The sequence below is a fragment of the Triticum aestivum genome, chromosome 4D, assembly GCF_018294505.1.
Source record: "Triticum aestivum cultivar Chinese Spring chromosome 4D, IWGSC CS RefSeq v2.1, whole genome shotgun sequence".
Taxonomy (NCBI): Eukaryota; Viridiplantae; Streptophyta; class Magnoliopsida; order Poales; family Poaceae; genus Triticum; species Triticum aestivum.
Genome location: NC_057805.1, coordinates 481,249,736 through 481,263,179, shown reverse-complemented (window position 1 = coordinate 481,263,179; position 13,444 = coordinate 481,249,736). Strand labels below are relative to the sequence as shown.

Here is a 13,444-nt window from a genome sequence, read left to right as displayed (position 1 = left end):
GAAATGCTGACGCGTGGATGCCTATTGGTCCTGTTTTTTTAGAGAGAAACATGCTTTACTTTATTGATTAATAGAACGAATTACAGGAATAATAGAAGTATCATGAGGGTGTAACAGCCATACATGGCGACCCTCCCCTAAATGTAAAGCATGTCTAGCTAAGCCATGAGCCTCCTTGTTAGAAAGACGTCTCTCTGAAAGAGCAGGAGTGAAACTCTCTACTCGAGTCGATGATCTCCTGCACGATTGGAGCAATTGTACCCATAGTACCAGTTTGTATGTCCTTGACCACCGCAAGGCAATCTGAAGCCACCCTCAAATGAGTCAGTGCAAGATCCCTGGCTAATGCAATAGCCTCGCGGCATATGCCAGAGCTTCCAAAATCTGCGGATCGGTCATACCATGGAATACCACCACTGCTGAACCAGCATAAGCTCCTGATTGATCCCGACAAACCGCGGTAAAAGCCCCCACCGGAGGGTGTTTACAAACAGCAGCATCGACATTTACCTTGTGATGACCCGCCGGTGGTGGTATCCAAACTGGCGCCCGCACTGGGGTTGTTCTGGGCTTCTTTATTTCATGTGACTTGGACGCGATACTCAAATCTGCCAAAAAGCGTTTGATAAATGAGTGAGTCCCCATCAGGCTCTGGTGCTCCCCTTCATGGATTAGCTTTCGCCGCGCCCCCCATATGGCCCATAGTGTCACGGTTAGCTTTGTGAACTCGGCATGTGGCGTCGATTCTTGCATACTGAAGAGCCAAGCCTTTGCATTCGGTTTTGCTGTTGCTATAACATGCTCAACCAGCTCCGGGTCACCTAGCGCCCATACACAACGCGCCATCGTACACGTTATCAGTGAATGCCTCCACGAGTCCTCCTCTCCACAGATGGCACAACGTGACGATGTGGACATATTACGATGACTAAGTACATCCGCCGTGGGTATAGAGTCCCGGTTAGTGCCACCAACCGGGACCAAAGGCCCTTCTGTCTGGGCTCGCCGCACCGGCCACGTGGAGGCCCATCTGTCCCGGTTCGTGTAAGAACCGGGACTAAAGGGCTAGGGCATTAGTAACGACCCTTTAGTCCCGGTTCAACAACCGGAACAAAAGGCCCTTACCAACCGGGACAGATGACCCTTTTTCCACTAGTGATGCCAGGAAGGGGCGCGCCACGATAGAGATCTTTCATCGAGGAGACATGAGGCATGCCGTCGGCGAGCACCACATCCCAGATGGTGGGGCGCACCCGAAGAGCATATGCAAGGTGGTTTCGTCAGCACCGGCGAGCCAATGATGCGCCGGTGATGCAGGAGTAACGCGTAGGGCATGCGACGATTACATTTGAAACATACATGAAATTTCTCTAGAGGATTGGTTATTATCTCACCCTCCCAGCAAAAGATATATAGCAAAGATTATCTTCTTGAGTTTCTCCCATGATGGTCATGGGTGGGTAGGTAGGCTGCCGTGGGGTGGCCTCAGAGATAAGTTGTCGTGTGATCTAGAGCGATACCTGTAGTGATCGAGACAACGTGGGGTGCGGCGCACACAGTGAACCGATCGCGCAGGACAAATGAGCAAAGAATTATGAGCCGTCGGCCTTTTCTGCTCGTCACCGTCACGAGAGAAACGAGCAAAGCTGGACGGTTTTTTATTGATCGGGTAAAAAAGTTTTGCTTTTAAAGTACGTACAGCCAGGACGACCTAATCGTACGTACTGTACAACACGCGAGGTAAAAACTTACCTGTGCTTTTGATCGAACGAGCTCGCGGAACGGGTCGCCACGAACACGAGTTTTTTTTTTCTGTTTTTCCTCCTCACCCTTGACTTTGAACTGGCCAAAAAGGCAGCATACATGCACGTGCTACAACAGTTGAGGGATTTGAGATTTGTCGTGCTCGTAGCAGTGTTTTTCTTTTCAAAGTGGAAGGATTTGGATTTGTATCAGTCAAGAAGAAGAAAAATTCGTCGGTTATTTGGGGAAAACCGAACGAAACAAATTCCAAATTTGAAAAATCAAACGAAATCCATTACACCGTAGAGGCCGTGTGGAGTTGTATGGCTTGGGAAAAACCCAGACCGTAGAGGCCGTGTGGAGTTGTATGAATATCCGTGCTAGAACTCAGTCACCTGCGACCAGACAACGCAACTCCGACTCTGACGAAGAACTACGCACGATTGGTGCCAAGGAAGATCACGGAATGAACCATCTGCAAACCGTCGTCGTACGCTACCGAGACCTCGCTACCGCAGCTTCGACTTCACAACAACAAACCAGCCAAGGCAATCCCGTGAACACGCCGAAGAAGAGATGACTACCTCAACAATCGCCGCATATCCGACCTCACTTCCTATCCTCGTTGCCACAGACGCGTCGATGCCAACACCGCCACCTTCCACTGGCCATGTTTGCTAGTGCCCAGCTCCAAAGACGAAACCCCCGAGAGGGAATACAACACCAAGACGCCACCATCGTCCGATCACATGAGATCAAGGGTTTCCCTCGGAGCAGCAGCGATAGCCAGATCCGCGCGGACGGGGGCGTGGTAGCAATGTAGCAATGCAGCAATGCCTCCGGGAAGGTCAGCGACAACCAGAACCGCCGCCATCATTGGTCACGACCACAATCGAGACAGGGTGTCACCCAAGCTTCCAACACCACCTCAACCGCACATCACACTGGGGCCGCCAAGCCCACCAAGCACCGCTTGTAGTAAGAGAAGGGAGAATCGCACACGAGGGTTTTTTTTTTAAGAAAAAGGCAACTGAATATTTTGCACGTCAAAGAAAAGGCAGCTCGGTGTGGGTGGCTCCCGTGGCTGCTGCAGACGGACAGGATCACAAGGCAGACGGCGGGCCTCCCCCGGAGTGACAAAAATCCAAGCCCAGTCAGCGGCGGCCGCATATAAAACCGCCTGCCGCCGGCCGCCTCCCTCCTCTGCCACCGGGATCTCCCTCCCCCACCAACCCCCCCTGAATCCATCCATCCAATGGCGACCGCCTCGCTCAAGCTCTGCTCCCCCAAACCCCTTGCCCCCGGGGCCCCGTCCCCCCTCCTCCGCCGCCCGAGCACCGCGCGGCCCGTCGCCCGGCGCCTCCCGCCGGCCCGCGTCGCCGTGCAGCCCGCCGCCGCGCCGGCCCCCGCCGCCTCCCCCGGCACCGCCACCTTCGAGCAGGTTCGCGCGCGCCGCAATGCCTCCCGCTCCCCCTCTATCTGTTCCGTCCGGTGATTGGCTGACCGGGTTTCCTTTCAATCTCCTGTCCTGTGGCCGCGACGGCGCCAGGTGCTGGAGCAGCTGATCGGCGGGGCCGACTTCACGGAGGACGAGGCGGAGGCGACGCTGCAGCTGCTGCTCAACGAGAAGAACGAGGCGCGGATCGCCGCCTTCCTCGTGCTGCTCCGGGCCAAGGGCGAGACCTACGACGAGGTGCGTGATTTTTCTGAACTGTCAGAAATGAAGCGGAATTTCTGCGGCCACTGATCTGGGTTTTTCCCAAGCCGTTCTTCAGATCGTCGGGCTGGCCAAGGCGATGATGAGAAACTGCGTCCTTGTCGAGGGGCTCCACGACGCCGTCGACATTGTCGGCACCGGCGGCGACGGCGCGGACACCGTCAACATCTCCACCGGCTCCACCATCCTCGCCGCCGCGGCCGGCGCCAAGGTCGCCAAGGTATTCTGATTTCTCGCCCCCACCTTTTGTGTCGGATTGCACACGCTCATGTACTGTACTGTACTGATGTGTTCTGCCGTGCGTTTCTGCAGCAAGGGAGCAGGGCGAGCTCGTCGGCCTGCGGCAGCGCCGATGTGCTTGAGGCGCTGGGTGTCAACATCGAGTTGGGACCCGAGGTACTGCCTGATTGGCCTTATGATTGCTCTTTTTCCTCTGTTCTGTACTTGCTTGTGCCTGACATCTTAATAGCCTCTACAGTATGTGTGCATCGATTTCTAATACTGTACTAGCTAGCACATCGAATGCAAATCATACCGCAAGGGTGCCTCCTGCTACTGGGGATAGATTGTGACTTGTCGGATGAAACAGCCGTTGGTATCAAACACCACTTGATGTATTCCTTGAGAAGTAATCAGACTATCAGAGGCACCTTTTGGCTGCTTTGACTTTTCTATATGGTTTTTAGGGAACTTTTCTCTGTGTTAGTACTGCAAAGTAGCACGGGCATTTTACCAACAGCCGTGATTTAGGCAAACATACACCCCCCCTTTCATCTAAATCAATGGGCTGTGCGATGGCTTTGAGATGGCTGCATAGATCTGGGCCTTTGACTCCCATTTTTATTTTGGTATTCTTATTGGTAAAGAAGGAACACGCTCCCAGTTGAATGTTAGTTTCCACCAATTAAATCATGTAAATCAGCATTCAAAGTTACTCACACAATTGGTCCAACTGGGCAAAAACTGAGGTTGCGTGGTGCTACATACTTTTCTTAACCAATCAAAATACGCAATGACACCCACTTCTGTGTCACATAAACTACATACTATGGAGTTGATTGTTGGTCACAACATTTTTTGCAATATTTATTCCAGATCTGGTAGCTTTGTGCATTATATAGTTGCATACCACGTCGGTTATTTGCTTATAATATTTATTCTTTCAGTCATTCATGGAATGGTAGCTGTCCTTGAACTTCTAACCCCTCACATATTATATTTCAGTGCTGTGTGTGCATCTTAAGAAAGCCTGGTGGTTAATATCAGTTATTCCCTTTCCTGTTACCAGGGTATTAAACGGTGCGTCAATGAGGTGGGTGTTGGTTTCATGATGTCTGCAAATTACCATCCGGCAATGAAAATTGTCAGACCTGTGAGGAAGAAGCTGAAGATAAAGACAGTTTTCAATATCCTTGGTCCTCTGTTGAATCCAGCAAGGGTACCTTATGCTGTTATTGGTGTTTACCACGAGAACATAGTAAGTATCTTGTATTCATCTTTTATTTTCTTCTAGTAACTATTTTTTACCAAAGGGTAAAAGCAACCATCACAAGTTTCATGTACACCATTTTAAAGCGATAATTTAATGATCCACATAATTCCATGGTCATCATCAGGTGTTGTTATGAACTTAGTACTTGACTACGTATATCGGTTTCTAGTTAATTCCTTTGTTAACAAAGATTACTGATATAGTGATACTGAACAAGCAAACAGTCGGTAGGAAAGGCTTCAGAAGGCATAGAGATAGTCCTGTTATAAGCTCAATATGCAATTGTTGTCATTACATGTTTTATTCTAATGCACATTTTTTGTTGTTGATAGGTTAGCAAGATGGCCAAAGCAGCTCAGAAATTTGGTATGCAGAGAGCATTGGTTGTTCATTCAAAGGGTCTGGACGAAATAAGCCCACTTGGTATGAACACATACTTAATACTCCCTCCGTCCCAAAATAAGTGACTCAACTTTGTACTAGCTTTAGTACAAACTTGAGTCACTTATTTTGGGACGGAGGGAGTACTAGTGTACTTATGTTGCTCTACTGTAATTGCCACTTGAGAAATTAATTTGGAGCTTTCTGATCAACTGATATATTTTGCATCTAACTGAAGATTCTTTGTCAATTTTTTGTAGGGCCTGGATATATTCTTGATGTCACTCCAGGAAAGATTGAAAAAATGCTCTTCGATCCATGTAAGATTTGTTCTTGGAACTTATAAAAGAAATGGAGATAATCCCTTGAACATGCTTTATGTTAACTTCTGAAATATACAGTGATGGTATTATTATAAAAACTTCAGTCTCACATCCTTTTCATTTTATTACAATTCAGTGGATTTTGGCATTCCGCGCTGCACATTATTAGATCTTAAAGGAGGCGATCCTGCGTTCAACGCAAAAGTTCTCCAGGATGTTCTCGCTGGACAAAGAGGCTCAATTGCAGATGCTCTTGTAAGTTCATCCTTGCTCCTCTCTCTCATTTTAGTTACGCTGTACCTTGCATACGTCCTGAAGAAAATGACTGCATCTTGCTCGGCGGCCTACTGAATCTGCATCAGTTGGCCCATCTTGTACATTAAAGAGTTTACTCAGCATCCTGTAAAAATCATGTTACCCAGCAGTGATATGGTTTGCCGTGATGAGCCCTTTATTTCTCTGAAGGACTCTTTTCTTGAAGCGCACATGTCTTTTGGAAAACAGTTCTTCTATCGTGTGCCAACCTTGAATCGTTTTCTGCTTTGCTCCATAGGTTCTGAACGCCGCGGCGTCCCTCCTTGTTAGCGGCAAAGTCAAAACTCTGCAAGAGGGTGTCGCGCTAGCACAGGAGACGCAGCGCTCCGGAGTGGCCATCAACACGCTCGAGTCGTGGATAAAGGTTTCCAATGTAAGTAGCATGTCTGTTTATCCAGTTATTATCAAATATATCAGGTGCACAACTGTGTTTGATCAGCTAAACACAGAGCGCATGACACTATCCAAAACCTTGTGATTGACACAGAGCTGCTGAGACCGGGGTTGCTTGGCGAGCAGCAGAGCTCTCCGCAATAAGACGCAAGGAATGATGCCAAATAAGGATTCTTTTAGTCCATCCATTCTCCATCATATATATGTCTGCTCTTCTTGTTCCTTTTGTTCGTCTTTGTCACAAGCGTACGTAGATGCCGCCTGGTCTGGTTTGGTTTGTTCATCCAGCAATGTTGTAGTGTAGAGAGAAACCCCATGTGGACGAGATTGTAAGGTTATGGACGGAACAGAACAGGCGCATGCATGCTTATCTTGTTGGCTAAGGTGGATTGGTTGATCATTTTGATCTCAGTTTGTTGCGTTGTGAGACCTGGAAAGAAAGATCTGGATCATGTCGCTGCTGACCCAGAGGATAGATTGATCGTTTTGTATTTTCGTGTCTAGGTCGCAACGTGACAAAGCGATAAGGGGGACACGGCTGAAGAAAAACTGCAGCCATGTGATCCTGCCCATGGAAGCTAGCTAGCGTCTCGGTTGTATTTTCTGCTCCTATACACAACAATCTCAATTCTCAAGACATATACAGTCCCCATACCACTCCTATGCTGTACACAAACTAAGCAAGCGTATCACCTGTGAAGTATGTATAGCACCGGGTGGGAGTGGTGCCGGTCAAGGGTTTTCTTTCTCCCATCGGAAGACGAAAAGCAATCTCACGGCCGCCCCTAGAGAGCTTCGCTCTGCCGGCGGCTCCCCTCTGCCGACGACCTCGATCGTCGGTGATGAGGGGTCGTTGGATCCACGCATGTGGATCGTTTTACTCATTAGTAACTTGTAGGTTTTTTGGCTGTTCATAATCTTGGCTTCGGAGATGGCGATGCGACCGTTGAATAAAGAATCTTCAGATGCTTTCCCTACGAGCCGATCCGATCTTTGTTTGGAAACCAGACTGTTCAAGCAAGTATGGCGTGGCGGCGGCATTCTCGTGGTGGACTTGTGTCCTCGGGCTCCGCCGTTGCGATGGCGTTTGCTCCAGCGCCGGTGCGGAGCTTGGGAGGTAGTCTAGGAGCGGATGCAGCATTGGCGGCATCTCGGAGATGGTGGATCGTGTGCTGAGTTTGTGATTCGTGGCAGACAGGTATGGTTTCCTCTTCCAAAGTCTTAGTCGTGCAAGGGTGCCATATCTGGAGTTCGATGACGTGTCCGGTGTGTTGTCCCGGTTTGATTTGTTCAACGGCAATGGCTTCGCATGTGGCGAGCCACCTTGAAGGTCCGCAAAGCTGTGTATTAGCGATGGAGCTGCGTCGAGCTTGGGTGAGAAGGTGACCCATCATTTTTTTCTTTGGTGTCTGTTGTGGTGGTGCCGGATGCAGGTGACGGGCATTGGTGTGAAGCGCAAGGGTTTCTTTAAGCTTGATTGTAATTTTCTTTCTTGGTTGCTGTTCCTTTGTGCAAAGATTAGCGTTTTGTTGTCTTTTTAGTTTGAGCATTGATAGGTGCTGGTCAGCCGGCCGAAATTTCGGTCGATCGCCACGCATTGGCCCAATAACACCCGTCAGATCAGTCCTCCCCCCCACACACACACAGTTAAACAGCCTGTATGAGTTGGCCTCGACGAAAAAAGGGCAGTCTCCCCACGAGCGGCCCCCTCCTGCTGGCGACCGCCCCTCACCGCTTGTCCTCGCCGGGCACCGTCCTCTCGTCCGTGCTCCCAACACGCTGCCGCCCTCCGCCTGAGATCTGTCCGCGCATATCCGTCAGGATCCCATGAGTTTGAGCGTGCGCACGCGCACGCTCACACACACACACATATATAGTAGCACTATTCTGATCCCAGGATCAGAATAGTTATTCGGATCACGGTCGGCCCTGGGCCCGATGATACGTTCCTGAGATAAAAAAAACCCACTCGACCGATTACATTACAGAAAAAAGCCCACCCCACCCCACCGGCTCCCCGATCCCCACCCTGGCCTCGCTCGATCCCCTTCCCCGAACCCCGCACCCTTCCTGGATCTCGCCGCCCCGCGCGCCTCCTCTGCCACGGCCGGCGAGCCACCTCCCTCCGCGGCCGGTGCGCCTCCTCCCGCCGACCGACCTACCCAAGGCGCCCCCCGACCTACCAGCCCGGGGTCGCTGTGCGCCGCCCACCAACCTTCGCGCGCCACCGGGAACCTGCTGCCGCACTTCCGCCATGGCCGCACGCTCCTTCGCGCCCCAACCACCGCCACCGCCGGGGATCCTTGAACACCATCAACCTGGCACGCAGTCCATGGCCTCCACCCCACGCAGTCCCCTTCTTGCTGCCGATGAGTAAATTGCACAGAAGTACCACAATTGGGGCATTGGAAGCAGATTGGTACCAAGATTGGTAATTTTTACATGTCAGTACCAAGATTGGGGCTAGCCGTTGCAAAAAAGACTAAAAGCTCGTTTTGTACGTATTGACACTAAAGCTGACCGATTGGGCCCGCCCGTCAGGCGCCATGCTGGCCAGTGCGCGCGTCGCCTGCGCTGGCTGCGCGCTGACTCGGACGAGGCCGGCCCGTTGGTGCGACAGAGCCAGAACCCGACCCCGCTCTGCCCTGTTCCTTTTCCTCGCACCCTCGCCGGCGGCTGCCTCCCCGCCCGCCCCGCCGCCGCCGCACCACGCCGCCGTAGCCATGGATCGAACTGCTTAGGCGCTGTCACCTCCCTCGCGCCCTCCTCTCCCCCGCGGTTGCTGTGCCCTAGGCGACGATGGCCTCGGCGACTCCGGCAGGCGGCGATGGCCTGGGCGATGCGAGCGGCGGCGACCTCCCCCGCTTCGATGGCAGTGGCGGCTACTCCAGCTCGGAGTACAGTAGCGCGGAGGAAGATTTTGCGGAGCCGGCGTTGTCGATGGAGCAGAGGCTGCGGCTGGCGCGAATTTGGGTGGACAACCCTAGCACCGCCCATCACTGGTCTCATGGCTTCGGTGGTGTTCTGTAAGTGCTCCACTGTTCCATTCTTGCTCCATTCTTGCTCACTGAAATTGGGGATTAGGGTTAGAGTTTACTACCTGCATGTTTAGCACTCTAATTGCTAGGCCTAACTAGAGCAGAGTAGTATAGTGGATTACATGAGTCCTAACTAGAGCAGAGTAGCATTATGTGTTACCTAACTGGAGTAGAGCAGAGCAGCATCAGTGGATTACATTGTTATTTCTTAGTCCAAATTGTCAGAGCAGCATTAGGTGTTACCTAGCTAGGGTAAATAAAAGCTTTGCTTATATGTTAACTTAAACAAAGCTCTGTTTATATGTTAACTTGTGTATATGTTAACTTAAACAAAGCTCTGTTTATATGTTAACTGAAACAAATCTTTGTTTATATGTTAGACAATATGTTAAGTAAAATTGTTTATTAACCAATTTTGTCTGTTATTTCATTTTGCAGTTTGTATGATGACATTTTGGATGTTAGGTTCTATTTTGATGCTTCAGAAATGTTAGAGCTGAAGCTCTGCAGTTCAGATGTAACATACCTGAATATGATTGCAGTGATGGAAACCCAAGGATTTAGTGAATATGATCTGCTGTTTCACATTGAGAATCCAGATTTAGGGGAGAAAGGATTGGAGATGGTAGAGAGTAATGCTGAGTTGCAACTAGTAAAGAGGCATGTTGAGGAGTGTAAGGTTTTAAATTTGCTAGTGAGGGCATGTCCACCTCCTTGCAGCAAGTTTGAGAGGCAAGAATTATCCACTGTTGTGTATGAAGAGCCTGTGTTATATGATCTCAGTGAGCCACCCATCTATGCTGTTGATGAAGAAGGAGTTGCCTTTGAAAGTCAGAGTAGCAGCTGCAGTTTAGCTCATGGTACTGGTGTTTGCACACAAGAGAGCAAGAATGTAAAAGGAAAACTGAAAGCTGTTTTGGAAATAGAAGAAGAAGAGGGATATGATGGCAGTGGTGGTTCTGATTGTGAAGGTGAAGATGACAGTGATGTAAACCCTTTTTATATGGGTGATGCTGATGACATAGAGATGGATGAGGGAAAGAAACAGAGAGAGTATGATGAAGTAGAAGAGGAACAAACAGATGATGAAGAATCTGAGGAGGAAGAAATGGTGCATTACTCGGGTGACACAGAGGTTGAGGAACCTTTTGAAATGGATGAAGATGACAAGGTTGTTTCACAGGATGAAGAAACTGTAATTGTACATGAAGAGAAGAAGAAGAAGAAACAGAAGCTTCCAGTTAGGAAAGGGCCTACAACAAGGACACATTCAAGTGTAGTTCAAGAGGAGGAACCTGATTTCAAACCTTCATCTGATGAAGAAGAGAAATGATTGTTGAAGGAGGCTGCTGATGATGGTTATGAGCCATTGTCATTTGTGCTGCCAAAGAAAAGGAAGAGCAGGGCAAAGCAGAGGCCTCCTAGAAAATGGTACAATGAGAAAATGGAGGCACCACATGAGCAATTATGTCTAAAGATGTGTTTCAAGGATCAACATCAATTCAGAGAGGCTTTGTTGAACTTACACATCACTCAAGGCAGAAACTTCAAATATCATAGGAACTCAGATCAAAGAATAATTGTAGAATGCAACCAAAAACATTGCAACTTCTTTATGGTGGCAGCAGTTATAAAAGGTGAAACTACTTTTGTAATTAAGAAGATGAGAATTAAGCACACTTGCCCTATTAGTACAGAGACAACAAGGGTAAGTGCCAAGTGGCTTGCACAGAAGTATGAGTCACTGTTCAGATCTGATCTAACAACTGGCATTCAGACTTTGATTGATGCCTGCATGGAGAAGTATGGTGTGGATGTGCCCAAGTCAATGGCATATAGGGCAAAGAACCTAGCTATTGATGCTGTGCTAGGAGACCACAAGAAGCAATACCCTAGGTTGAAAGACTATGCTCAGACAGTGATGGATACAAACCCTGGGAGTAGAGTAGTAGTCACTACTGTAATTCCAACACCCACTGAAAAAATCCCCCATCCAGGTCCAAGATTCCATGCTATGTTCTATTGCATCAATGGAGCAAGGGAGGGGTTTCTCAAGGGGTGCAGACCATTCATTGGTTAGTTTGTTCACCTTGTGCATTAGTTACATATTGTTTCATCTTGAAATGCATTTGAATGTTTTTAATACTGAATTTGCTTGCTCATTCAGGTGTTGATGGGTGCTTCATTAAGTTAACTACTGGTGCTCAACTACTTGCTGCCACTGGTAGAGATGGCAACAACAATATATACCCACTAGCATTTGGTATTGTTGGGCAAGAGGACACACCTAACTGGTGTTGGTTTCTACACCAACTTAAAATCTGCCTAGGAGGAGAAGTGGGAAGGTTTGGTCCATATACAATAATGTCAGATAGACAAAAGGTATGTGCTTGCATCTTATGTCATTGTTCCTATATGGTTGTTTTGTGCTAGATAGTAGCTTAGCTAGTTTAATCGTGTGTCCCAGGGCCTACTGAATGCAGTGAATGCTGTCTTTCCTAAGTGCAACCAAAGGTTCTGCCTTAGGCATATCTATGCAAACTTCCAAAATGCTGGGTTTAGGGGGGAAGATCTGAAAAAGTGTATGGATAATGCTGCCTATGCATATAGTGAACACAAATTTAACATTGCAATGAATGACCTTAGAGCTGAGTGTGAGCAAGCTTGGGAGTGGCTTTGTCAAATACCCAAGAAAACATGGGCAAGGCATGCATTTGACACAAACTGCAAGACTGACCTTGTAGTTAACAATTTATCTGAGGTGTTCAACAAGTATGTCCTAGATGTTAGGAAGAAACCAATTAGGACAATGTGTGATGGAATAAAGGATAAGTAGATGGTGAGGTGGCATAGGAATAGGGAGAGTGGAAAGAAAGCTAGATGGGACATAACACCCCATTATAGTGAGAAGCTAGAGGTTGAGAAGGAGAGGGCCAAATATTGCAAACCAATTCAAGCGGGTGGGGACTTGTGGCAAGTTACAAGTGGGCAGCAAACCCATGCTGTTAACTTGCAAATGCACACATGTGGGTGCAGAAAATGGGACCTAAGTGGCATCCCATGTAACCATGCCATCTCAGCAATAAACAAGGCCAAAAGAAAACCAGAGGATTGTGTCAGCAAGTTCTTCAAGAAAGAAATTTATCTGGCAGCTTATGAACCAATGATCTATCCAGTTCTTGGTGAGCATGACTAGACAAGGACCCCTGGTCCAGACATTGACCCACCTGCATTTAAAGTGAAGAGAGGAAGAAAGAAAGAGAAGAGGATCAAGGGGAAATTTGAAGTTCCAAAGCCTAAGGCGACGTCAAGAATGGGGACTATAACATGTGGCAATTGTGGACTGCAAGGACATAGGTACACAAGCTGCAACAAGCAGTTGAAGCCTGAGCTGGCTTTGAGGAAGAACAAACATGTGGTAATCCTCTAATAAGTAGTAACAGGTTTTCCTTCTTGTACATTCTTTTTTTAAGTACTAACTCATTTTCCTTCTTTGTTTATGCAAGCCTCTTGCAAGGAATTCCAATGCTGGTGCTGCTGCTACTACACCAGCATCAAGAACTTCTCATCCAGCTCCTACAACAACACCAACAGCTGGAACAGGAGCTGGAACAGGAGCTGGGAGAGGAGCTGGGAGAGGGGCTGCAGCTGCAGCTGCTGGGAGTGGTGCTGCTAGAGGTGCTGGTAGAGGTGCTGGTAGAGGTGCTGCACCAGGTGCTGGGAGAGGTGCTGGGAGAGGGAGAGGTACATTCTCTCCCCAAGGCAATCTGGTCCCTCCACATCTACTGCTCCCTCCACATCTACTGCTGGGAGAGGTGCTGGTGGTACACATAGTGGATGGAGGAGCTACTTCTATGCAAGTGGTAACTAGATACTTCATGTGTGTGTTCTTGCATCCTATGATACAATGTGGATGTACTTCTATGCTTTGGTTGTGTACTTTAAGAATCAATGCCATATATGGCTTTTGTTCATGTGGATGCATCTGATGAGTGAATGCCTGGATGTTCTTGCATCTTATTGATATGTTGGCTATGCTCAA

The 13,444-nt window shown here is 48.6% G+C and overlaps 2 protein-coding genes across 2 annotated transcripts; both read left to right on the top strand.

Moving 5' to 3' along the window:
* Positions 1-2,816: 2,816 nt before the first annotated feature.
* On the top strand, positions 2,817-6,775 carry LOC123098815 (anthranilate phosphoribosyltransferase, chloroplastic). Its single transcript, XM_044520891.1, has 10 exons — positions 2,817-3,184; positions 3,293-3,436; positions 3,519-3,680; positions 3,773-3,856; positions 4,749-4,937; positions 5,285-5,375; positions 5,594-5,653; positions 5,793-5,911; positions 6,210-6,344; positions 6,459-6,775. Exons 1-10 carry the CDS (start codon positions 2,999-3,001, stop codon positions 6,465-6,467), a joined length of 1,179 nt encoding a protein of 392 aa, XP_044376826.1. The 5' UTR covers positions 2,817-2,998; the 3' UTR covers positions 6,468-6,775.
* A 4,071-nt stretch (positions 6,776-10,846) lies between these two features.
* On the top strand, positions 10,847-13,236 carry LOC123097101 (uncharacterized). The gene is made up of 4 exons (XM_044518864.1): positions 10,847-11,477; positions 11,570-11,820; positions 11,870-12,174; positions 12,909-13,236. Exons 1-4 carry the CDS (start codon positions 10,847-10,849, stop codon positions 13,234-13,236), a joined length of 1,515 nt encoding a protein of 504 aa, XP_044374799.1.
* The last annotated feature ends 208 nt before the right edge of the window (positions 13,237-13,444 follow it).